The following is a 24,631-nucleotide window of genomic DNA, read 5'->3' as shown; positions in this document are numbered from 1 at the left end:
GCAGCCAGTATTGTATGTCAACTATACTTCGGTAAAAATGTATTAAGCTGTAAAATGAGTTGGCGATCATAACACCGACAACAAAGTTTAAATGTGAGTAACTCCTTCAAACCCAGAAAATTCTACTATGGTGTTAATGTTTGTTGTCATTTTATTTTAGTTAAGGGCAAATCCTTTTGAGTGTTTTGCAGGCCCTTTGTTTTCTGGCGAGTGAATAGGTAGCAACCATACTTGAGAACATAGGTTGGAGGAGACTATATTGTTTTTCCTTATTTTGGTTGCATGCTTGGGAGCATTGTGGCATTTGGGTAGATTTTCCATGTTAGTCAGAGTCCTCAGATTGCTGTTGGTCTTTTGGGGAACATGAGGTAGAAGTTAAAGTCATATCATCTTGGTATGAAGCTGAGCAAATTGAAATGTTTTTTTGCACATCTTGTTCTGAATTTATATCAGACAGATAGGCCAAATTTGTGTCTTGTACTGAGCTTTGGCAGGAGAAACAACAATCTGGATTTTTGTCTTCTGACTGCTGGTTGTGTAGGTTTTGGTATTTCATGCTTTCTGGTTTGTTGTCTCTTATTTGCACGGTTTCTGTTTGCATACCTTCTTTTTGGATATCTGTGGATTTAAGGTCTTGTTCCACATCTTGATACTGACTGTCGTTGAATGGAATGCTTTGTAATTGCTGACGTCGAGTTATGACGTGCACATTTTGGGCTTCTTGGTATAGAGCTTTCTGCTTTAGGGACTCTTTCTCTAGTAGATCTTGGGTTTGCCAGGCTTGGGATTCCCACCTCAGGGAATGTGGCATTTCAAGTGCCAATTCTTGTGCTTTCCACTCTTTGTTTCTCCAGCCTTGAATTCTCCGGTCTTGGAATTGTTGGCTTGAAGATTGCCAAGCTTGGTATTCCTGGATTTGGGATTGCCAGTTTTGATGTAGCTGCTTCAGGGATTTCTCCTCTTGGGCCTGCAGGTTTTCAACCTCCTCATACTGGGGTTGTTTCTTGGGGGATGTCTCCATATCAGTCTGTTGAGCTTTATCTTTTCTGTCTTTGGGTTGTTCCTTTGGGGATTTCTCCTCTCGGACTTGCAGATCTTTAGTGTGCTCCTGTTGGGTTTGCTTCTTGGGGGATTTCTCCATATCAGTCTGTTGAGCTTTATCTTGTCTGTCTTTGGGCTGTTCCTTTGGGGATTTTTCCTCTTTGTCCTCTTGATATTTACGTTGTCCACTTGGGGATCGCTGCCTTAGGGATTGTTCCTCTAAGACCAGCAGCTGGTCTTTAGTTCGCTGATCTGAGGACTTCTGTCTGGTTTGCTTAACTTGGGTTTGCTTATCTATGGAGTGCCTCTTTGGGGATAGCCAGTCCTTGATGTGCTGGTCTAGGGATTTCTTTCTTGGGGATTGCTGGCCTTGCATTTGCAAGTCCTGGGATTTCTGTTTTGGAGTTTGCCAGCCTTTGTTTTGCCTGTATAAATCATGTGACTTTCGGGATTGCAGGTTTTCATTTTGCCAGTCTAGGGATTGCCACTTTGTGGATTTCCTGCTCTGGAATTCCTCCTGAGATTTCCATTCTTGGGTCAGTAACATGACTTCTGATTGCATGTCTTGGTATGATACACGTGCAAGTTGCTGGTTTCGATGTTGAAGATCTAGGGCTTGCTGATCTAGGCGTTGTATATTAGAGGACTGGGCTGCATGAAATGCTGGGGCTGCAAGTACCATGGATTGTGCTGGCAGAGCCTGTAGTTGGGAATGCAGATCTTGGTAAAGTATGCCTTCAGATGGCGGCTTTTGGGATATCATGTCTTGGGATAATATATTTTTAGATGGCATGTCTTGGGCTAATATGTTCTGGGATGGTGTGTTTTGGGATGGTGCATATTGATATGGCATGTCTAGGGCTTGTGTATCTTGGGATGGCGTGCTCTGGTATTGTGATTCTTGGGATGATATGTCTTGGTATGGCATGTCTTCTGATGTCAGGCCTTGAGACTGTGTGTCCTGGTATGTTGGGGCTTGAGATGCCAGGACTGGCAGAGCCTGGGGTGGTAACATTTGGAGTTTTTTTATGTAACTGGATGGGAAAACTTGGAGTGGCAAAGCGCGGGACTGCAGAAGTTGGGTTTGATTTTCTGGGCGTTGTGCAATAGCAGATTTTAGGTCTTCATCTTTCAGTTGTTTGGCATATGGGATCTTTTCTGTGGACCTTTCCAGCAATGTGGGAAGCAAAGGTTTCAGCTTAGGTCTTTCCTCATAAACCTGTGAAGGTGGAGAAATACTTTTCTGTTGTTCATCTAGCATAGACACAGAAGATGTGTAGTAAGTTTTACTGCTTCTCCTCCTTGAATGTCTGAAGGCTAAAGGATTTCTTGTGACTCTTAACTTGAAGAAAGTATAGCCTCCAATGAAAACAGGTTGTATGTTTGTTGTTGAATCAGCAGTGGAGGACTGTTCTTGAAGCTCAAATTGTACTGCAGTATTTTCTTCAGGGACAGAGAGTTCACTCTCTTGAGTAACATCCGAAGGCAAGAAAAATACAATCTATAAAACCAAGGGGTATAGAAAACATTAATGGAATAATCAATCACCTTGGATGTTCTTTTCTTCTTGTATTCCCAAATTATTTTTCGCCTCTGCCTTAAGACAGTAGGGAGGATACAACATCTACACAAGGAGTTAGAAAACAAATACCAGTACTAACATTGTCTTTACCATCGACTCACTGGTTTTATCACTATTTATCACTATTACCTCAAATATCGAAAAGGGGAATTTGGTTAAGATTGTCTGAAACATTCTTCCCATACTTAATATTATAAAGCTTCTAAGAAATTTAAAATAATCTTCTCAGCATTCATATATTCAGTTTTATAATGATTTACTGTTCACCTGCTAGGTGAACTAGATACTGGAGATCAAAACTAATTGGATGTGGGCGTTGTCTATAAGGTGCTCACAATTATAGGTATACCAAGATATAAATAGACAGTAATACAGTTTAGCAAATGCTATTATAGAAATAGGTGCTAAGTGCTTTATGGGAATGTAGAAGTCATGACCTAATTCTGAGGGCCAGGAAATTGCTTCATTGAGGAATGTTTGATCAATGTCTTGATGGGTGGACAGGAATTCCTCGGGCAAAAAGGTAAGATGAAGTAAGATAGGAGTCAAAATGCAGGTAGAAGAGGCAGTGGGTAGAAAAACAAGGCTATGATGCAGCATAGCGTGAAGGCAGATGATAAACAGATATTGTTGGGTGGTATGCTAGCTGCTATAAGTTGAATGTTTGTGTCCCTTCAAACTTCTACGTTGAAAACTAATCTCCAGTGTGATGGTATTTAAAGGTAGAATGTTTGGGAGAGGTATTAGTTCGGGGGTGGGGTCCTCGTAAATGGAATTAGTGCTTTTATAAAAGGGAACCCCAAAGAGCTCCCGTGCCCTTCCCTCCATGTAAGGACACAGTGAGACTACCAGCTATGAACCAGGAAACAGGTTCTCACCAGACTCTGAATCTACCAGTACCTTGATCTTGGTCTTCCCAGCTTTCAAAACTATGAATAATAAATTTTTGTTGTTTAAGCCACTCTGTCTTTGGTATAGCAGCCCAGATGGACTAAGATAGAAATTGATGCCAGGAAATGGGAGTGCTGCTGTAACAAATGTCTAAAAGTGTGGACGTATATTTGGAAATGGGTAATGTTTGGAGGCTGGAGGAGTTTTGAGTTCTACATACTAGAAAAAACTTATGTTGCTATGAATGAACCATTAAGGGCAATTCTGGTGAGAGCCCAGGAAGAAAAAAAGGAGAGCTGTAGATAAAGCCTTAGTCTTCTTAGAGAATGCCTAAGTAATCCTGAACGAGATGTTCGTGGAAATATGGACAATAAAGGTCATCCTGATGAGGTGTCAGACAGAAATGAGAAATATGTTGTTGGAAACCGGAAGAAAGGTGATCTTGGCTATAAAGTTGCAAAGAACATGGCTGAATTGTTTGTGTCCTAATGTTTTGTGGGAGGTAGAACTTGCAATAGTGAAGGAAATGATGGAATTTCATGTAGTAATTATTAATAATGAATGATAAATATTTTATGTAATAATGAAATTTAGCTGAAGCTATTTTTTTTAAGTTTTTCTTTCTTTTTTGAGAAAGACACAGAGAACACAAGTGGGGGAGGGGCAGAGAGAATCACAGGCAGGCTCTGTGAGCCTGATATGGGGCTCGAACCCATGAACTATGAGATCATGACCTGAGCCAAAACCAAGAGTCAGATGCTTAACCAACTGAGCCATCCAGGCACCCCTAGCTAAGCTATTCCTAAGAGGTGTTGAAAGTGAAGCTTGAATCCTTCAGATAGCTAGCTAATGGTAAAATATGAGAAGAGAGACATTACTTAAAAATGGAATTGTTAAGCAAAAAAGAAAGCAGGACCAAGTCCATCCATTCTGCAAAAAAAATGAGAACACTAAGAGTATGGCTGTGACTTGTTTGATAAGGAAATCGGTATAGATCAGCCATCTCAACAATAGCCAGAACCTATTCTCCAAGCAATGGAAGAATGACACCTAAGGTGATTCTGAGAGCTTCAGGGGCTGCCACTCCTACCAGGGGCTGACAGTTTAAGATCCCTGGAAGAAGAATGATTTCAAAGGCTAGGACCATCCCTCTGGTTCAAGCCAAGCCAGAATGCCCCCTCCCAGCGTCTCAGAGGTGGGCACCACCGCATGGGCTGCAACCAGCTGAGCCGTGGGAGTGTGACCACCCCCACTGAGGTTTCAGAATCTGCCATGTGACGGAGCACGGGCTTGGGGCCCCACCCCAGCAGAGCCACAGGCATGGGACTCCAGCCTGGAAGAGTCAAAGGGCCCAGGCAGAGAGCTACTGCAGGGGCAGAGCTCAGGCAGAGAGTTCCTGAGGGGCCTTCCTGCTGAGCCACGTGTGGTTGGAAGCCAGAGCATCCAGCCAAAGGGGGTCACTCTTGAGCCTTAAGGTCTGTTTGTCCTGTTAGGTTTTGGACTTACTTGGAACCTGACCTTTTCCCCCCTTATTTATCCCTTCTGGAATGGGAATGCCTATCCTATGCCCGTCACAACACCGTATTTTGGAAGGTTGGTGTCATAACACATTTGGTTGCACAGGCTCACAGCTAGAGAGGAATTTGCCTCAGGATGGATCTTACATTGAGTCTCACTCCTATCTGATTTAGATGATACTTAGATGAGACTTTGGACTTAGCCTTTGAAGTTCATGCTGAAACAAGATAAAGACTTCTGGTGCTGTTGGGGTGGAAATAATATATTTTTCATGTGAAAGGGCATGAATTTGGGGGACAGGCAGGGATGGAATACTATAGATTGAGTGTGCCCCTTCCAAATTTATAAGTGGAAACTTAATCCACAGCACGAAGGTGTTTGGAGTTGGGGCCTTTGGGAGGCAATTAAATCATGAGGGTGAAGCCTATATGAATGGGATTAGTGCTTTTATAAAAGAAACCCAGAGAGTGCCTTTGTCTTTCCCACCAGGTGAGCACACAGTGAGAAGATGGCATCTGTGAACCATCTGGCATCCACCAGGCCTGAATCTACTGGCCTCTTGATCTTGGACTTCCAGCCACCAGAACTCTGAGGACTTTTTCTTGTTCGAGCCACCCAGTCCATGATATTTTTGTTATAGCAGCCTGAAGGTACCAAGACACTAGGCCAGGAAATGTGGACCTTCCTTTACAGGTAAATGAGATCTATTGAAGTTTTTTTAAACAACTAAGTGACAGCATCTGATGCAACCTTTAGCCAATGCTTCCCAGTCTTTACTTTTTTTTTTTTTTTTGAAAGGGGCTGTCATTACAGCCTCGGTCTGCTGAGTTTTCCCATCCTGTGTCCTTTCTAAGGTCATCCATAGAGTCAGAATAGACTACTTGTTCTGTTTGATGAAGTGATTGGAACTCTGAGTGGTTAAATGACCTAATGATGGTTACCTCTCTGATTGATGGCAGGCCTAAAATAAAATGCCTGCCACATTCTCTTGTGTGATCATTGTCATTCCCCACCTTCTAATTTGTTTTCACATCCATATTTTATCACCATTGGAGGGATATTTATGTGAGGATAAATAGTACTTTAGGGGAGATTTATGCATTCTCACTTACCCTAAAACTTTTGTTTCATTTGAATTGTAATTTTTTTTCATTTGTTAAAAGAAAGATTTGGAGGCGTGCCTGGGTGGCGCAGTCGGTTAAGCGTCCGACTTCAGCCAGGTCACGATCTCGCGGTCTGTGAGTTTGAGCCCCGCGTCAGGCTCTGGGCTGATGGCTCAGAGCCTGGAGCCTGTTTCCGATTCTGTGTCTCCTTCTCTCTCTGCCCCTCCCCCGTTCATGCTCTGTCTCTCTCTGTCCCAAAGATAAATAAACGTTGAAAAAAAAATTTAAAAAAAAAAAGAAAGATTTGGAGGCATGAATTGGAATTTCTTTAACTTTATTCAAGATTTTAAGTGTATGATTTTAAATATACTCCTCTCTAATGGTAACAGTGATTGCCAGGTGCTGGACAGACTTCCAAAGTCATCTCAAGTAATTATTATGACATTCATATGAGATTATTTTCCTTGTTTTATAACTGAGAGAGCTGAGATTCAGAGATGTTAAGTAACCTGACCAGTGTCACAGAACTATTAACTGGTGAGGCTAGGAGTCATACACTGCAGTTGAATTCTAGGTCCTGCACTTTTCTCTCTCCTCTCCTCTCCTCTCCTCTCCTCCCCTCCCCTCCCCTCCCCTCTCATCTCTGATATATGCTTTATAATAACCACTTCAGTTACACCTTACTCTAGGGTGGCTATTACTGAAGACTATATAAAATAATGTTTCAGGCATGGTGGTTTGCACAGAGAAGTTGTTTGATAAATAACTCTTTCCTCTTCTTGGGATCAGGGTGCATATTACATAACATCTTTGCATTCTCTTTGTACTTTTCACATTGCCATGCCACTAAAAAATAACCCTTTCATGGGGGTGCCTGGCTGGCTCAGTTGGTTAAGCATCCGACTCTTGATTTCAGCTCAGGTTATGATCGTACGTTTTGTGGTCTCACGAAATGTGAATCATCAGTAGATAATGGAAAGTAGATGTAGAGACATAAACTAGAAGGTATGAGGGGCTGGAAGGAGGAGGAAAGGGGGAGTTATGTTTTATGGCGCAGTTTGTATGGGGATGATAAAAGAGTTTTGGACATAGATAGTGCTGATGGTTACACATCATTATGAATTAATTTAATGCCATTGAATTGTATACTTGTAAGTAGCTAAAATGATAAATAGTATATTATGTATATTTTGCCACTAAAAAAGGATTACTACCTGAAAGCTACAGAAATGAAGACAGCATGGAATATGTGAAAGGATCGACATGCAGATCAGTGGGACACAGTAGAGCATCTAAAAAGACCTCGTATAAATATGAGGTCATATGAGACCTCATATAAATATAAATATTTATGTGAGGTCAATTGATTTTCAACCAAGGTGCCAAGGTGATAGGGGAAGACATTGCATTTTTGACAAATAACGTTGGCATAGCTATATATCTCCATGGCAGGGGTGCGTGAACTTCTCACCTCAGAGCTATATAATGTGTGAAAGTTTACTTGACATCTGTTAAAGATCTAAACACAAAAGCTAAAGCTATAAAATTTCCAGAAGAAAATAGAGAAAAAAATCCTTACAGTCTTGTAGGCAAAGCCTTGTTGGGACATAAAAAGGACTAACCATAAAAGAAAATAAATCACAAGTTGTTATGTGAAAGAAACTATTAAGAAAATGAAAAGGCAAGCCAAGGCTGGGAAGAATAGTAGCAATACATATATCTCAAAAGAGGACTTGTGTTAAGAATCATTTAAGCTCTTGTAATTCAATAAGGTAATGCAATAAAAGTTGGCTAACAATTTAAAGAGACACATCTCAAAAAAAAAAAAAGGACAATAAACACATAGAATCTCATCATCATTTGCCATCAGGGAAATGCAAATTAAAACTACAATGAAATTCTACTACATACACACTAGAATAACAAAATTATCAATACAACTGGCAGTTCCAAGTGTTGCTGGTTATAGAGAGCAGCCATACCTCTCATATTACTTATAAGAATGCAAAGTGATACAGCCATTTTGGAGAACCATTTGATATTTTCTTACAAAGTTAAGCATCCATTTTCCATCCCATCTAGCAACGAGGTCATGGATTTGAGAAATGCAAAAGAGAAATGACACCATATGTCTACCCAAAGATGTGAACTCAAATGTTCATTGCAACGACATGCCCATCAGGAAGTACACGGATGAGCAAATTGTGGTGTGCCCTCACGTAAAAGGAACAAAGTATTGATACGTGAGACAGCATGGATGAATCTCATGAATATGCTGCTTAGTGAAAGAAGCCTAGACACAAAATGTACTTATTTATGATCCACATATGTGAAGTTTGAAAACATAAAAACTAATCGAGGTGATAGAGATACTGATTGCAAAGAGGTTCCAGAGACTCCTTTGGGGTGATAGGAATTCACTATATCTTGATTATAATGGTAGCTAAACAGGGGTGTACAATTTGTCAAAACCCCTTGAATTACATACATTTAAAATGGGTGCATTTTATTGTTAGTAAATTATACTTCTACAAAGTTGATGTAAAAGAAAAGTGGGGGAAAAACCCCACTTAACACGGGTCCTGGAATTGTTTTTTGGGATTTAGAGAGCAGGCTCAGGAACCACATTATTTAAAAAAATATTTTTTAATGATCACTTACTTTTGAGAGAGAGAGAGAGAGACCGACAGAGAGAGAAAGGTAGCACGAGCAGGGGGAGGGGCAGGGAGAGGGAGACACAGAATCTGAAGCAGGCTTCAGGCTCTGAGCCATCAGCACAGAGCCCAATGCAAGTCTTGAACCCACAAACTGTGAGATCATGACCCGAGCTGAAGTCGGAGGCTCAACCGACTGAGCCACCCAGGCATCCCTGGAACCACATTATTTGAGTCAGAATCCTGATGTTCTGTGAACCTGGAGAGGTTACTCTTTGTGTTTTAGTTTTTCATATGTAAAGGAAGGGAGTCTTGATGGTTTTGTTAGGATTAAGTTGGTGCTAAGTGATTATAACAGTGACTGACAGAGTAAACATTTGGTAAGTGTAAGCTGTAACAATTATAAATAACAGGAGCATGGCTCTTAAATATTTTTCTTCTCTGCCTCTCCTCTGGTGAGGGGATTGACTCACACAGCCTTGTGGCCCAGGGAGAAGCTCTCCGTGTCACAGTAACATAGGTTCCCATTAAGTCTGTTTCTCTTCATATACTGTGGCAGGGAGAGAAGGAGCTATGTCTGAACAGAGATGACTGGATAGCAAAGAGGGCAGGATGGCTGCCTCAAAGGGTGGAGTGAGCCAGCCATCGCTGTTAGTTAAGCTTGTCTCTCCTTGACCTGCCTCACCTCAGAAGTTGTAGTTCAACATCTGAGAATACTGCTCTGCCCACTAATAGGCTGGGGGTCACCTTGCAGTGTCCCCACAGGAACCCATTCTTGCAGTAATATCCAACGCACCTCATCGGAGGTTGTCCAGCACTTGCTTCTGAAGGAGGAGATAGTCACAGAGATGCCGAGCTCTACTATGCTGGTGACCAGTAAGACTGACAAAATTCCCTGCAAATAGTGAGGATAGATATATGGCATTTGGAATGAAAGCTGTATCATTTTAAAGGTAAAAGCCAAGGACTGTTTACATTGTATGACCAAGTAAGGAAGGGAAAACCCATATTTTAGATGCCCCTACAGCCATCAGTGACTGAACAATTTTCATCTTCTGTCTTTTTGACAAGCAGAGATAACAAACCCTAATGCCTGTAGGGGCCAGGCAACCATCCCAAATAAGTGAAATGGAAAGGGAGACAGTAGAGAATAAAGATATTCCTAGGATGTGTCCATTTCCCAGTTCTGAGCAATAGTTACTGTGTGGGAACAAGGACCCCATGAGGTCTTTCTTCTTTCCTAAGGAAGCTGGATATACAGATTTTTAATGTGAAAATCTCCAGCTTTTCCTTCACTTGTGGGAAGCAAATAGAGCCTATCTGCAGGCTGGATGCCGCTCACAGACTGCTGTTTTGCACACTCTGCTTCAAGGTAATAGATGAAGAAGCAGCATGTGAAATAGCATGGTGTCCAAAAGCTTAGACTGTGAAGACTGAAAGAGCTGGGTGCAGTCGGGCCAAACTTAACTTGGTCGCGTGACTGTGTCTCTAATTCTTGGTTTCCCTATAACCCATTCAGAAGCCTGGATTTCCCCCCATTTGTTGGTAAAACTGAAATATATGAAGTGCCTACTGTAAATTTGCTGTTGAACAAGACAGACCTGCTCCTGGTCATTGTGGGATTTGCATCAAATAAGGGGGGCAAAGAGTGACAAGTAATTAAACGGTTATTTTTAACTACGTTGCATTATCTGCCATGAGAAAGTATTGGGAGCCATGCACTACTATAATGGGAGATCTGAACAGGTGAGCCCTGGGAAGGGTAGAAGCGGGATCAGGATGGACCTCCTTAATGAAGTGAAATTTAAACCGAGGTTAAAGAATGAGGGGGAATTTTAATTGGGTAGGTGGAAGAGGGTAGGCACTGGGCTGGGGAACATTGGAAGCAGGGGAAAGCTCGTCTTATGGTCCTGGGACAGTAGGTATTTAACACATTAAGGAATTTGGGGAAGTGCCAGAAGTGTGGAGTGGGAAGGGTAATGGCGCGGAATAATGTTGGAAAGGTAGGCAAGGTAGGTGTTACAGGGTCTTGTAAGCCTTTTAAGATTTGGGTCTTAATTCTGTATTTCACAAGAAGCCCTTTAGTAATGTGCTCAGATCTGCATTTTTAAATGACGACTCCGGCCACAGTGTAGACAAGTAGATTTGTCTTTGAGACAGAAGATATCCATTCAGGAGACGTCTAGAGCCCACTGTTCTGGCTTGTGTGTGTGTGTGTGTGTGTGTGTGTGTGTGTGTTTTAAAGCTCATTGTGATGTTTGAATTACACTAAGGAATTGTGGAGTTGTATACACATGAGGTCTTGGAACGGATTGTTCATGATTCTGCATGTAGGCACTAATCCTGCAAAATCCCTAACTGTGCAGAACTGAAAATAGACAGCAGAGTTTTATAAATCTGGAGATTTAACCCTTTTGGTACACGGTTTCTCCCTGATTCATACCAACATAATGAACAGTAGTGGTCTCCTGTCCGCTAGAAAAAAGAGTAAGGAATTATATTGTATTCTTGGCCCAATTAGGACAGGATTGTGTTCCTTACGTAGTGTTCTAGCTTTCCTTAGTAAGTTTTTTTTTGAGTCTAATTCTGGAGTTGACCTCAGAATATATGGGATTGTTCTTAGGTTCGCTTTTACAGGTGATTATGAGGATTAAAAAGATCTCATATGCAGTGACTGGTAGTTCTTTTCTCTTTCCTCTTCATTTGGGGATACAATTTCCCATGATTCTATTTCATTTCAATCCAAAAGGTCAAGTCTCACTAACATCCTGGGACCAAAGCCTTTAAGATGTGGCTGATGGAAATAGAATGAAAGCCTAGTATGTACTTGGGGAAGTAAAGGGAGAGGCCTCTGGGAATCACTGACATGCATAAAAATAATGTCACTGAATACTTACTAGATAAATATTGAAAATTACACCTACAGTTGCATTTCCTGGCAAAGATACATCTCATCTGCTGTAGTGAGTAACATTGCTACATTTATGTAAAATAGTTTATGTTCTAAAATTATTAGAATACATATTAAGTGGCTTAAACACATTCTCCCACTGTATTTTGTTTTTAGTATTAGTTGAGTAAACTCTTTAGATCATTTTGTTCCTCTTTAATTCTAGAAAGGTAAAATTTAATCTAATCTACGTCCGTACTAATAGTAATAGCCAAAACCTATTTGACTGTTTACACTGTGCCAGGCAGTGTTCTAACTTAAGTAACCCTCAGAACAGCCCAATGAGGGAGATATTCTTATTATCTTCATTTTCCACACAAAGAAAACTGGGGCTTAGGCAAGTTACAGTATTAGGCCAAGGTCACAAGTGTGTAAGTCACACAAGCAGGGTTCAGATCCTGAATCACAGTGTCTTCTCAAGAGTCTGTTCAAATGCTGACTCGACTTCCATTATTAGAATCAAAATTAATGACTTGATGCATCGTGAACATAGCTCAGATAAGATCGTACAGAGTCACCGTATGGAGTAGGACCACTTACATTGAACAGGTTTCTACCTATAACACATATTCCTTCGAGGGAAGGCATCTGGCAGTACTTGTGCTGGTACCTGTAGCTGATAATGGTTAGAGTAATCCCAGCCACCGCAACCAAGGAACTGATGACATTCATGGCTGTGACACCTTGTCCCTAGAAAATAGGTTTTAAAATAATATTAAATAAAAACCAAACCAAATAAAAAATTTCTTGTAAGAGGTGCCTGGGTGGCTCAGTTGGCTTAACATCCAACTCTTGATTTCTGCTCAGGTCCATGATTCCAAGGTCATGGCATTGAGCCCCTCACTGGGCTCTGTGCTGAGCATGGAACCTGCTTAAAGATTATCTCTCTGTCTCTCTCTCTCTCTCTCTGTCTCTCTCTGTCTCTCCCCCCCACTCCGCCCCCTCCCCTGCTTGCACTCTCTCTCTCTCTCTAAAATAACAAAATAAAAAAATAATTTAAAAAAACATGTGCTTAAAAAAAATTAAAAAAAATTCCTTGTAAGAAATTCTTAGTGCATTTGTCTTTCCAAATACGCCTCAAGGATGAACTGTTCCATCAGGTCAGTATACTTAAAAGGCAAGACAACTCAAATTCTGATTCATCAAAGTCGGAAGACAAACTACGTTTTAGAATGAGCCAGGAAGCCACGAAAGGGAACGGGTAGAGAAGGAGTGCTGTATGGTTAATGCTAAAGAAGACATTCATTTTATCCTAATGCACCATCTTTCATAATCTACAAGCAAAATGGTGTGTTAGAAGATATCTTGGCCTTATAATCAGACCTAATTTTGAGTCCTAGTGAACTAGGACCTTGCACAAGGTAACTAATCTCTGGGAAGCTCAATTTCTACCTCGAGAAATGAGAATAATGTCACCTAATTTTAGGGCAGTATCCATTCATTTATTTATTTTAATAAATGTTTACTGTACCCCAACTATGTGTCCAGCACTGAATTAGGCCCCTGGGAGACAAAAATAAACACAGTAGATGAGGTCCTGCCTTCCTGTGGCTTATATTCATTCCCCCCAAGGATTCAAACAATAACCAACCAAATCACTAACATATTTACAGATTGCTACAAATTTGGACTGGGGTTTAATGATTTCCTTTCTTGATTTCAGTGTCCCAACATGGAAGGTATTAAAAGTCCAAATTGCCCTACCAAATTCCCTTTACTCACTCCATATACATATATATATATATATATATATATATATATATATATATATATATTCCTACTCACTCCATATATATATGTTCCTTTATAACTTGAATATATATATTCAAGGCATCCTGCCTGCCTCTGTCTACATAGCTCTCAGTGAGTCAGGGTTAGGTCTGCCTGTCCTTAGTTTATTCCTCAGCTCTTAAGGGAACCAATACAGAGAAAAGAACAGCATTGGGTCATTATCTGTAGTGTCTGTACTTATTTCTATGGGTGGAGAAAGATGGGGCTTTCCCATAGTTCCCCCAGAACTTTCCTATAGTCTGTAGCTATTCTTAGAGGGAAGTGGCAGAGGACCATAAAAAACAGTGTTAGAATGGCTTTAAGAGAAGGCTCACATATCCATAGCCTTAAAAAAAACACAAGTCATTGGAAGGTAGTACAGACTTTTAAGTGTCTTTTCTATGTAATATCTTATTAAATTCTCAGAATAACCTTTTGAAGAAGGTACTTTTCTCTTCAAGTTGACACAGCAATGAGTGATAGCCTTGATTCTATCCCAGAATGATCTGCTATCAATGTCAGACTCTTTCTTTCAGACCCTGGGCAGGTCCCCAAGAAAAACTTCTGTTGGTGGGGGTGAGAGCTAATGGTGATGTTGGCAGGTAGGGATGACCTGAACTGCAAATTTGATGTCTAAAGATTTTCTTGGGAGATCCTTTGTTTTAAAGGCTTTATATAGAAAGATGATGCAAAGCAAGCAGAAGGTTTTAAACTACATAGAAGTCATGAAAGTAACTTACCATACATTTTTTCCTCTCATTGATTGCTGTGATGTATCCCGTAATAACAAACTATTAAGAAGAAAAGAGATAAAAGTTAACAGGTAGTGTGTTTGACTCTCTTACAGTATAAATTCCTTCAGAGACTATATTGTAATCTCTATGTCTGTGAATCTCCCCAACTATATGGTCTTTCCCCCTGAGCATCAGGGAGGAAGGAGGGCAGGCACTGATGTAAGAAGAAATACTATGTTGGATATGCCCAGCACTGAACAACACCCCTTTGCCAGGGTCAGTTGGGAGAGGCAGGCCCTTCTTTAAGGTCCACAAAATACCACCCAGATGTTTGGCCCAGCTGGGCTCTACACAGAAAGGTAATCCTGGACTCTGGGCCTGGAAGAGGGAATGGTGAGCTGTGTCTGCTCTCATCAGATGGAGGAAGACGTTCAGGGCAGAACTCTCTAACGGCTGATATCAGGGCTGGAATCTAGTATAGTTATCTCAGCCACTTCTTGTATCTGGAACATAGAGTCTTGTACAACCCAAGGAAAACAGAGAACTCTGTCACCCAAAGTGGAGCCCCTTACTCATTTGAATATTCTGGGAATGAGAACTTCTGTCGGAATTGGTGTTGGACCTTGAGGACGTCTGGGTCTCAGTGTTCGGGACCTCAAGGTGACACACGGAGATCAGAAAGTTACCTTTGATTCCTCCCTCCACTTCACTGCCCACAACAGATCACCACTGGATCAGTTCTACCTCCAAAGCGCTCTCAAAGCTTCCCATCTCTTTCTATCTCCACTGCGGCCCATCTAGGTCAGGGAATCCCCTGGATTCTTGCAGCCTCCTTTCAACTGATTGTCCCAGGTTTGCTGTTACCATCCTTGAATTCGTTTACAGCTCAGAAAACCCAATGATGTTTTAAAAATAACAAGTCTTCAAATGTCACTCTCCTGTTTAAAGATTATCAGTGGGTTCCCCTTGCTCTCATATTAGAGTGGCCACATTCTTAATATGACCACAAGGGCTGGCACAACCTGGTTCCATCCTACAGTTTTGGCCTCATTTTGTGCCAGTGCCATAGACTCATTGGTCTTCTTTCTGCTGTTCTTTCCCATATCAAGCTTCTCACTCATGCTTTGCCTTTGCCAGGGGAGGCTTTCCTTGCACTTCACCCAGTGAACACCTATGTGCAAAGCACTTCGCTGACCTTGATGCCAGGTGAATGCCCCATTAAATCTTCACAGGGCATCTGGAACTTGTCTCTTAGAGTACTTAGTGCAAGTGAAATAACGTATCTGTGGAGTCATTTTTACTTTTCCACTTCCAGCTTCCCTATCATATGGCAAACCCCATCTGTTTCTAAGAGGAGCAATTCACCACCTCCCTAAGAGGGCCTTGTTTGCCTCTCAGCACCTACAACACTGCCAAAGATAGACTATGTGCTCAGTAAATATCTTCTCAGTGAAGAGTGGAGTTTTAAAGAGCAGCATGCCAGAACCTCACTAGAATCCATCGGTACAGGTCACACTGAGTCACACTGGGGAAATTCTGTTGTGAAATAAGGAGGTGGGGAGTTGGTCTTTTTGTTTCTCTACAGTGTGGCATGTGTAGTTTGAAGATTATAGTTCATATTATAGTATTTCTATTTGGAAAATGGAAATACTACTAGTTGTGTTTGACCTGGAGATTATAGAAAAAGCATGGAATATTTATGTTTGTCGAAAGAGCAGGTTTTTAATAGAGACAATAGTCTCATTTAATTATTTAATGAATTATTATTTAATTCCTTTGTTCATTGAGTTATGTCTACTATGCAGCATGGTTCTAGCTTCTGAGAATGTAACAGAAACTAAAATAGATAATACTTTTGCCATCTTGGGAGGGTATGTTCTAGTGAGGAAAGCTGTGTTGAGTGTACCCTTAAATATTGTGGCACAAGATTAGGAACCAGAGCTGTTGGGATTGAATGGAACTAGCAGTACACTAAGAATTATAATTATGGCTCTATAAATAACTAGATGAGTGACACTCATAAAATTGTCTCTGGGAATAATAAGGGGACTAAAGAACAACAGTCATCTTTAAAATTCTCCTTAAGCTATGAGAGTATATGATTCTATGAGTGCTAGCTAGATATGTTTAAATTATTATCTGTTCTTGAGATTTAAACAACATGGTACTAAACAACTAATGGGTCAATGAAGCAGTCAAAGAATAAGCTTTTAAAAATCCACGGAGACAAATAAAAATGAAAATACAGTGGTCCAAAATCTTTGGGATGCAGTGAAAGCAGTTCTAAGAGGGAAATACATGGTGATACAGGCCTACGTCAAGAAGCAAGGAAAAGCTCAAATAAATAATCTAACTTAACTTTACACCTAAAGGAACTAGAAAAAGAAAACAAAGTCCAAGGTGAGTAGAAGAAGTAAATAATAAAGATCAGAGCAGAAATAAATGACATAGAGACTAAAAAACACAATAGGAAAAATCAGTGAAACCAAGAGCTGGTTCTTGGAAAAGATAAACAACATTGCTAAACCTTTAGCCAGACTCATCAAGAAAAAAAGGGGAAGGATACAAATAAATAAAGTCAGAAATGAGAGAGGAGAAGTAACAACTAACACCACAGAAATACAAAGGATTATAAGAGAATACCATGAAAAACTATACACCAAGAAATTGGACAACCTAGAAGAAATGGGTAAATTTCTAAAAGCACACAATCTTCCAAAACAGAATCAGGAAGAAATGGAAAATCTGAACAGGCTGATTAACAGTAATGAAATTGAGTCTGTAATAATAATAATAATAATAATAATAATAAAAGTGAAAGTCCAGGACCAGATGGATTTACAGGTGAATTCTACCAAACATTTAAAGAAGAGTTAGTATTTCTTTTTCTCAAACTATTCCAAAGAATAGAAGAGGAAAGAAAGCTTCCAAATACATTTGATGAGGACAGAATTACCTTGATACCAAAGCCAGACAAAGACACCAAAAAAAAAGGAAGACTACAGGCCAACATCCCTGAGGAATATAGATTCAAAAATCCTCAATAAAAAAGGTGCCTGGGTGGCTCAGTCAGTTGAGCATCCAACTCTTGTCTTCAGCTCAAGTCATGCTCTTATGGTTTGTGAGTTCAAGTCCCATGTTGGGCTCTGCACTGACAGTGTGGAGCCTGCTTGGGATTCTCTCTCTTTCCCTCTGTCTCTCTCTGCCCCTCCTCCATTCTCTGTCTCTCTCTCTCTCAAAATAAATAAATAAATAAACTCTAAAAAATTATTTAAAAAATCCTCAACAAAATATTAGTAAGCCACATTCAATAATACAGTGAAAGGATCATTCACTGTGATCAAGTGAGATTTATTACAGGGATGCAAGGATCGTTCAATATTTGCAAATCAATCAACATGATACACCACATCAACAAAATGAAGGATAAAAATTATATGATTATCTCAATAGATGCAGAAAAAGCATTTGAAAAAATTCAATACCCATTCATGATAAAAACACTCAACAAAGTGGGTTTAGAGGAACATACCTCAACATAATCAAGGCCATGTAAGAAAAACCCATAGCTAACATCGTACTCAGTGGTGAAAAACTGAGAGCTTTTCTGCTACAATCAGGAACAAGACAAGGATGTCTACTCTCTCCACTTTTATTCAACATAATATTGGAGGTCCTAGTCAGAGCAATCAGGTAAGAAAAAGCAATAAGAGGCATCCGTATTGGTAAAGAAGAAGTTAAATGTTCACTATTTGCAGATGACCTGATACTACATGTAGAAAATACTAAAGACTCCGCCAACTCCACCAAAAACAAAAAACAAAAAAACAAAACAAAAACAACCAGAAGTAATACATGAATTCAGTAAAGTTTCAGGATACAAAATTAATACCCCCAAATCAACAGTGTTTTTATACACTAATAACAGTGCCCAAAGCCATCTACAGATTCAATGCAATCCCTATCAAAATACCAACGGCATTTTTCACAGAACCAGAACAAATAATACTAAAGCACTAAATTTGTGTGGAATCACAAAAGACCCTGAATAACCAAAGCATCTTAAGAAAGAAAAACAAAGCTGGAGGTATCACAATTTCAGATTTGAAGATACACTACAAAGTTATAGTAATCAAAACAGTATGGCACTGGCACAAAAGTGGACACATAGCTCAATAGAACAGAATGGAGACCCCAGAAATAAATCCATAATTATATGGTCAATTAATCTGTGACAAAGGAGATAAGAATATACAGTGGGAAAAAGACAGTCTCTTCAATGAATGATGCTGGGAAAACTGGACAGCTATATGTAAAAAAAAGAATGAATGAAACTGGACTACTTTCTCTAACACCATACACAAAAATAAACTTAAAATGTATTAAATATCTAAATGTGAGACCTGAAACCATAAAAATCCTAGAAGAGAGCATAGGCAGTAATTTCTTTCACATCAGCCATAGAAGCATTTTTCTGGACATGTGTCCTAAGGCAAGGGAAACAAAAGCAAAAATAAATTAGTGGGATTGCATCAAAATAAAAGCTTTTGCACAGTGAAGGAAACCATCAACAAAAATTTAAGAGACAACCTTCTGGATAGGAGAAGGCATTTGTAAATGATATATCCAATGAGGTGTTAATAACTGAAATATATAAAGAACTTCTACAACTCAACACCAAATAAAGCAAACAATATGATTTAAAAATGGGCAAAGGACTTGAATAGACATTTTCCCAAAGAAGACATATACATGGTCAATAGACACATGAAAAGATACTCAACGTTACTAATCACCAGGGAAATCAAAACCACAATGCGATATCACCTTACACCTGTTAAAATGACTAAAATAAGACAAGAAATAACAAGTGTTGACAAGGATGTGGAGAAAAAGGAATGCTTGTACACTGTTGGTGGGGATGTAAATTGGTATAGCTACTGTGAAAAATAGTATGGAGTTTCTTCAAAAAATTAAAAAGAGAAACACCATATGATCCAGAAATTCCACAACTGGTTATTTACCGAAAGAAAACAAAAACACTAATTCAAAAAGATAAATGTACCCCTGTGTTTATTGCAGCATTATTTGCAATAGCCAAGATATGAAAGTAACCTAAGTGTCCATCAATAGACAAAAAGAAAAGGAAGACGCAGTATATATACAATGGAATATTACACAACTATAAAAAAAGATGAGATTGTGCTATTTGAGACAGTGTGGACGGAACTAGAAGATATTATGCTTAGTGAAATAAGTCACACTGAAAAAGACAGATACCATATGATTTCACCTATATGTGGAATCTGAAAAAAAAAAAAAAACAACACAAAAAACAGATCCAGACCCATAAATACAGAGAACATACTGACAGTTGCCAGAGGGGAGGAGTAGGGGGAATGGAGAAATGGGTTAAGAGAAGAAGGACATACAGGCTTCCAGTTGGGGAATGAATAAATCACAGGAATAAAAGGCACAGCATAAGGCATTCAGTCAGTGACACTGTAATAGTGTTGTATGTTGACAAATGCTAGCTACACTTGGGTGAGCACAGCATCATGTATAAACTTGTCAAATCACTATATTGTACACCTGAAACTAATGGAACATTTTTTGCTGGCTATACTCAAATAAAGATTGTCTACTCTCAACCTCCATTTCCATATTTGCAAAAGAGAAAGTAGGATATTTACCCATCTGATCTCCCAGGTTGGTAGTAAGGAGCAGATGACTTACTCTACACACAGGGCTCTGGAAACTTTTAAACACTGTATGCCTAAGAGCAGTTATTACTGTGATGATGGTAGATGCAATGACCAAATGGAGTTGCTTCTCTTGCCACACAAGGGACTATCTGGTCTCCTTGGGGACCACATTCATGGGATTCTTCACCCTGGGACCTGACTTGACGCAGTTCAAACCAGTCTTGATAGTAATTTCGCAAAAGCTCCTAACTGGTAGTACTCACAATAAATGCTCCCCAGAATGGATATCCCGTGAGGAAAACGAGGGGAAATCTCTGGGAGAAATGGAAGTAATTGAATGCAAATATGGTTCCAACACCCGCAATGATCAGAGCAAGCAGGATCTGGAGAGCCTGGGAGGAGAGAAATGGGTACATGAGGTCACTGGTGCCCCAGCCTCTTGGGACTCTCCCGGGCCCCTGGGACATCCCACTATGCTTATGTCACGCCTCCCTCGACACGAATGCCTTCCTCTTCCGTTTGCCCACTGCCCTCAGAGCTTCAGAAAGTCCGGTGTCTCTTTCTTCTTCTCACTTACCTGGGTCCTACAGGTTCACGTCTTTCACTTTCACCCTTCACTGCTTATTATACCCCCTGTATTACCAGTTTACCTTGCGCCGGACAGATAGGAGTACATGTTTCCATATCCAGTCTGTGCTTTTGGAATTACGGCTCAGCCCCATTCTCTAAAATCTGTGAAGTTTGCTGATCTAGAGTGGAGGGGCTGGGGTGAGGTTTAAGTCTCGTCTGCTCTTCCGGCAAGGGCCTGTCCAGAGGTGAGAGTAACCCAGTGGGCTCACGGGCCTGTGAGCAATCTGCACCATTGGTGGTCTGGCAGGGCTGGTGGCTCTTCTCAGGATACAGCTTCTCCTCCAGCATTCTGGGTTTTTCCCCCAGCCCACACCTCTATGGCATCACCCAAAGTGGTACTTTTACTCTTGTACTAAAGATAGAGGCTGTATACATAGCCCTCCCCTCGGTACATGCATGACTGAAAAATGTTTTGTCTGTATGTCTACATTGTGGCTCACGGTGAAGCTTTGGAGAGAGTTTTCAAAGAACCCCCAATGCCTGGAACAGCACAAAAGGGGAAGTTTAACCTCTCCTCACATGGCTTTTAGCTCCAAGGGACATGCCACCACACCCTGAGGTCACCTCCTCAATAAAATATTTGGGGAAATTATACCAGTTTCCTGCCTTTCTCTCTGCCAGGATTCAAAGAACAGTATTAACTCCACATGAAACAGCCCTAGGATTTCCTCAGAGTTAGGGAAGTTATTAATTGCAGGGTTAAATGAGCCCCCCCCACCAAGAAACATTTCTAAGACATGTTCATAAATAAGACATTTCTAAGGCACTCTGCGTGCATTTCTAAACAGAATTTTTATTTCTCTTGTTCATCAAAATCTAGGAAAATGGTATTATTGGCTACATATTGGCTCTTCTGCTAAAGATCTGCTTATTTGTACAAGCAAATAACTTAGGGGTTTTTATGATTAATGAAGAAGGAAACATTGTAGGCAAAACGTGAGGGAAAAGAAGGGGAATCAAGTCCCTTCCTGAAAAGGAATCAAGTCCCTTCCTGTGTCTATTCAGACACACCTGGAAAAATAGCTTCTTTTCTCCCTTCCGAGGAAAACCCGTGGACAGGAGAGCACTTACCCCCAAGACTTTTGGCTCTCCCTTCAGGAAATCCAGCAGAGAGCTCTGAGGCTCATAGGGAAGGGCAGTCAGTACTGTTTCATTTGGTTGTATCATGATGTGGGATGATCTTTCGTCCTCAGATGAAGACTCCATGATTCAATGGCAGAGCTCTATTAGAAGAGTAAGTGATTGAAAAGCACAGCTAGAGTCATGGTCTTCCATTAGCCTCCCATGGAGTCCTTAGCAATGAGCCTTAGCAGTTGCCCTACTCACTCCTACCACCACAGAATCACAGTCATTGAGTCATAGAGTCTTAGAATTCTAGAGCACATCCAGCCCCTGGGATCCACTTGTCCAGAAGACCTACTTTCTTGTCAGTTTGTGTATAAACAGGTGGCAAACACACACACAAAAATAGATGGTGTACGTGAAAACAAATCCCAGTACCTATGCTCATGAGATATAAAGGAACTAAAACTTACGGAATGTCTATTCTGTTCTAGATTCTGTAGATAGTGTTTTGTTTTGGTATCTGTTAACGTTTAGTCTTTTAACAGTTCTATAGTGCTGAAACTGAGGTACAGAAGATTACATTGCCCAAAGTAACATACTAATGGGTAGGGAAAGGAGCCAGACTCCACTTGTCTGTCTCTAAAATTTGTGTTTTTTCCACCCTCTTCCGAAAGGCCTAAAGCTCATCCTACTCAAGGCCTTTCTGGTTTAAACAATACAAGTATGATGAAAGGAACATAAAGTGCCTTTTGGAATTTTGCTTTTCATGTTTAATTCTTTGTAGTCCTGTATTTGTTATGATTTTAAGTATTAAACCATAAAGGCAAATGGTTTCACAAACTCAAAAACCATGTATGTACAAATGTCATCTTGAGTATTTCCTAGTTGGTGGCAACCATGGCCAGCAGGGTCTCTCAGCCTCGGCACTGCTGGCATTTGGGGCCTGATAATTCTTGGTTGTGGTGACCTGTCCTGTGCACTGTAGGACACTTGGCAGCGTCTGTGGCCCCTGCTCATTAGATGCCGGTCCCACGTCCCAGCTATGACAACCCAGATTGTCTCCGGACATTGCCAGATGTCCTTTGGGGGTGGGGAACAAAATCATTTCAGGGTGAGAACCACTGATGTAGAGAAATAATTGCAGACTGTGTTCTCTGTTTTTTTTCCTGTTAAAATGACTCCTTTTCACATCCAGACTCCAAAGAGTATGTGTTTCTCAATACAGCATTTTTCTGCCAACATTTATTCAGATACATTTTAATTTAGGCGCCCAAAGTGCAACGCAACATTTTATTTTATTTTATTTTATTTTATTTTATTTTATTTTATTTTATTTTATTTTATTATTTTTCAAATTTACATCCAAGTTAGTTAGCATATAGTGCAACAATGATTTCAGGAGTAGATTCCTTAGTGCCTCTTACCCATTTAACCCATTCCCCCTCCCACAACCCCTCCAGTAACCCTCAGTTTGTTCTCCATATTTAGGAGTCTCTTATGTTTTGTCCCCCTCCCTGTTTTTATATTCTTTTTGCTTCCCTTCCCTTGTGTTCATCTGTTCTGTGTCTTAAAGTCCTCATATGAGTGAAGTCATGTGATTTTTGTCTTTCTCTGACTGACTAATTTCACTTAGCATAATACCCTCCAGTTCCATCCATGTAGTTGCAAATGGCAAGATTTCATTCTTTGGATTGCTGAGTAATACTCCATTATATGAGTATATGAGTATATGAGATATATATATAACATAATTATGTATAATATATTATTATATAATGTAATTATATAATAATAGAATAATAGATATTAAATATGTATTTATATATAATTATATAATATAATTATATGTAATATAATAATATAATATATATTATAATATAGTATATAATATAATAATATATAATATATATGTAATTATATATATATAATATAAGCACATCTTCTTTATCAATTCATCCATCGATGGACATTTGGGCTCTTTCTATACTTTGGCTATTGTTGATAGTGCTGCTATAAACATGGGGGTGCATGTGTCCCTTCAAAACAACACACCTATATCCCTTGGATAAATGCCTAGTAGTGCAATTGCTGGGTCATAGGGTAGTTCTATTTTTAGTTTTTTGAGGAACCTCCATCCTGTTTTCCAGAGTAGCTGCACCAGCTTGCATTCCCACCAACAATGCAAAAGAGATCCTCTCTCCGCATCCTCGCCAACGTCTGTTGTTGCCTGAGTTGTTCGTGTTAGCCATTCTGACAGCTATAAGGTGGTATCTCATGGTGGTTTTGATTTGTATTTCCCTGATGATGAGTGATGTGGAGCATTTTTTCATGTGTCGGTTGGCCATCTGGATGTCTTCTTTGGAGAAGTGTCTATTCATGTCTTTTGGCAAGGCAACATTTTAAACGAAACAAAGTGTGGGACAGGTCTGTACTTAAATTCTAACCAGAAGTGACAGATCACCAGAATCACGTGGAGAAGTCGTGAAAAGCATGCCGTGGCAATAAAAGGGAGGTGGACCCAGGGCAGTGCTGACTCACACTGCAGCCACACTCAGCAAGAAAAGCACCTGTTACCAACCATTGTGATTATTTGGCGATCAAGGAATTACAATAGATTAAGCATTTCGTAACCTGACATGTTGGTTTGCCATTCACACATAGATATTTTGTTGCCTTTTATTTAACATTTGGGGAAATTGTATGGGAGCTTGGGCTGACTAATAGCATATGGTTTTTCCTGTAAAATGATGGGAAAGAAGCGTCTTCATGAAGAATACCTGATTTTTAGGAAAGAATAACTGATGATAAACAGGAGACACTTACAATTTTATCTGCCTTGGTCCTTTCAAAAAAACACATCTCCTTTTATTGTTTTGAGCAGGTTATAGTTGTCAGCCTCTGCCTTTTCCCCCTGCTTCTTCTTAAAGATGGGTCCTTTGATAATATTTCAGTCTATGAATTCAGACCAGAAGGCAGAAACTAGCCTAT

The 24,631-nt window shown here is 40.1% G+C and overlaps 1 protein-coding gene across 1 annotated transcript; it reads right to left on the bottom strand.

The window, feature by feature from the left end:
* Positions 1 to 322: 322 nt before the first annotated feature.
* MS4A14 (membrane spanning 4-domains A14) lies at positions 323 to 21,784 on the bottom strand. Its single transcript, XM_047072084.1, has 8 exons — positions 21,650 to 21,784; positions 20,212 to 20,340; positions 14,250 to 14,300; positions 12,280 to 12,429; positions 9,586 to 9,684; positions 1,268 to 2,542; positions 1,074 to 1,207; positions 323 to 1,013 (listed from the first exon to the last, which is right to left on the bottom strand). The coding sequence occupies exons 1-8, from the start codon at positions 21,782 to 21,784 to the stop codon at positions 323 to 325; spliced, it is 2,664 nt and encodes an 887-aa protein (XP_046928040.1).
* Between the last annotated feature and the right edge of the window lie 2,847 nt (positions 21,785 to 24,631).

The sequence above is a fragment of the Lynx rufus genome, unplaced genomic scaffold, assembly GCF_022079265.1.
Source record: "Lynx rufus isolate CCGP_SWC_20201006 ecotype Redwood Valley unplaced genomic scaffold, mLynRuf1.p SCAF_9, whole genome shotgun sequence".
NCBI classification, from domain to species: Eukaryota; Metazoa; Chordata; class Mammalia; order Carnivora; family Felidae; genus Lynx; species Lynx rufus.
Note: the sequence above shows the minus strand (reverse complement) of the source record. Positions and strands in the feature narration are given on the sequence as shown.

What these genes read in the sequence shown, in the direction of transcription:
- MS4A14 (XM_047072084.1), bottom strand. Translation starts at nt 21,784, where the DNA reads ATGGAGTCTTCATCTGAGGACGAAAGATCATCCCACATCATGATACAA. An exon ending in GCTGGACAACCTCCGATGAG is followed by an intron (nt 2,543 to 9,585) that starts GTGCGTTGGATA and finishes TTGGTTTTATAG; the next exon opens with ATTGTATTTTTCTTGCCTTC. An exon ending in CTGCAAGTCCGAGAGGAGAA is followed by an intron (nt 1,014 to 1,073) that starts ATCCCCAAAGGA and finishes TGATATGGAGAC; the next exon opens with ATCCCCCAAGAAACAACCCC.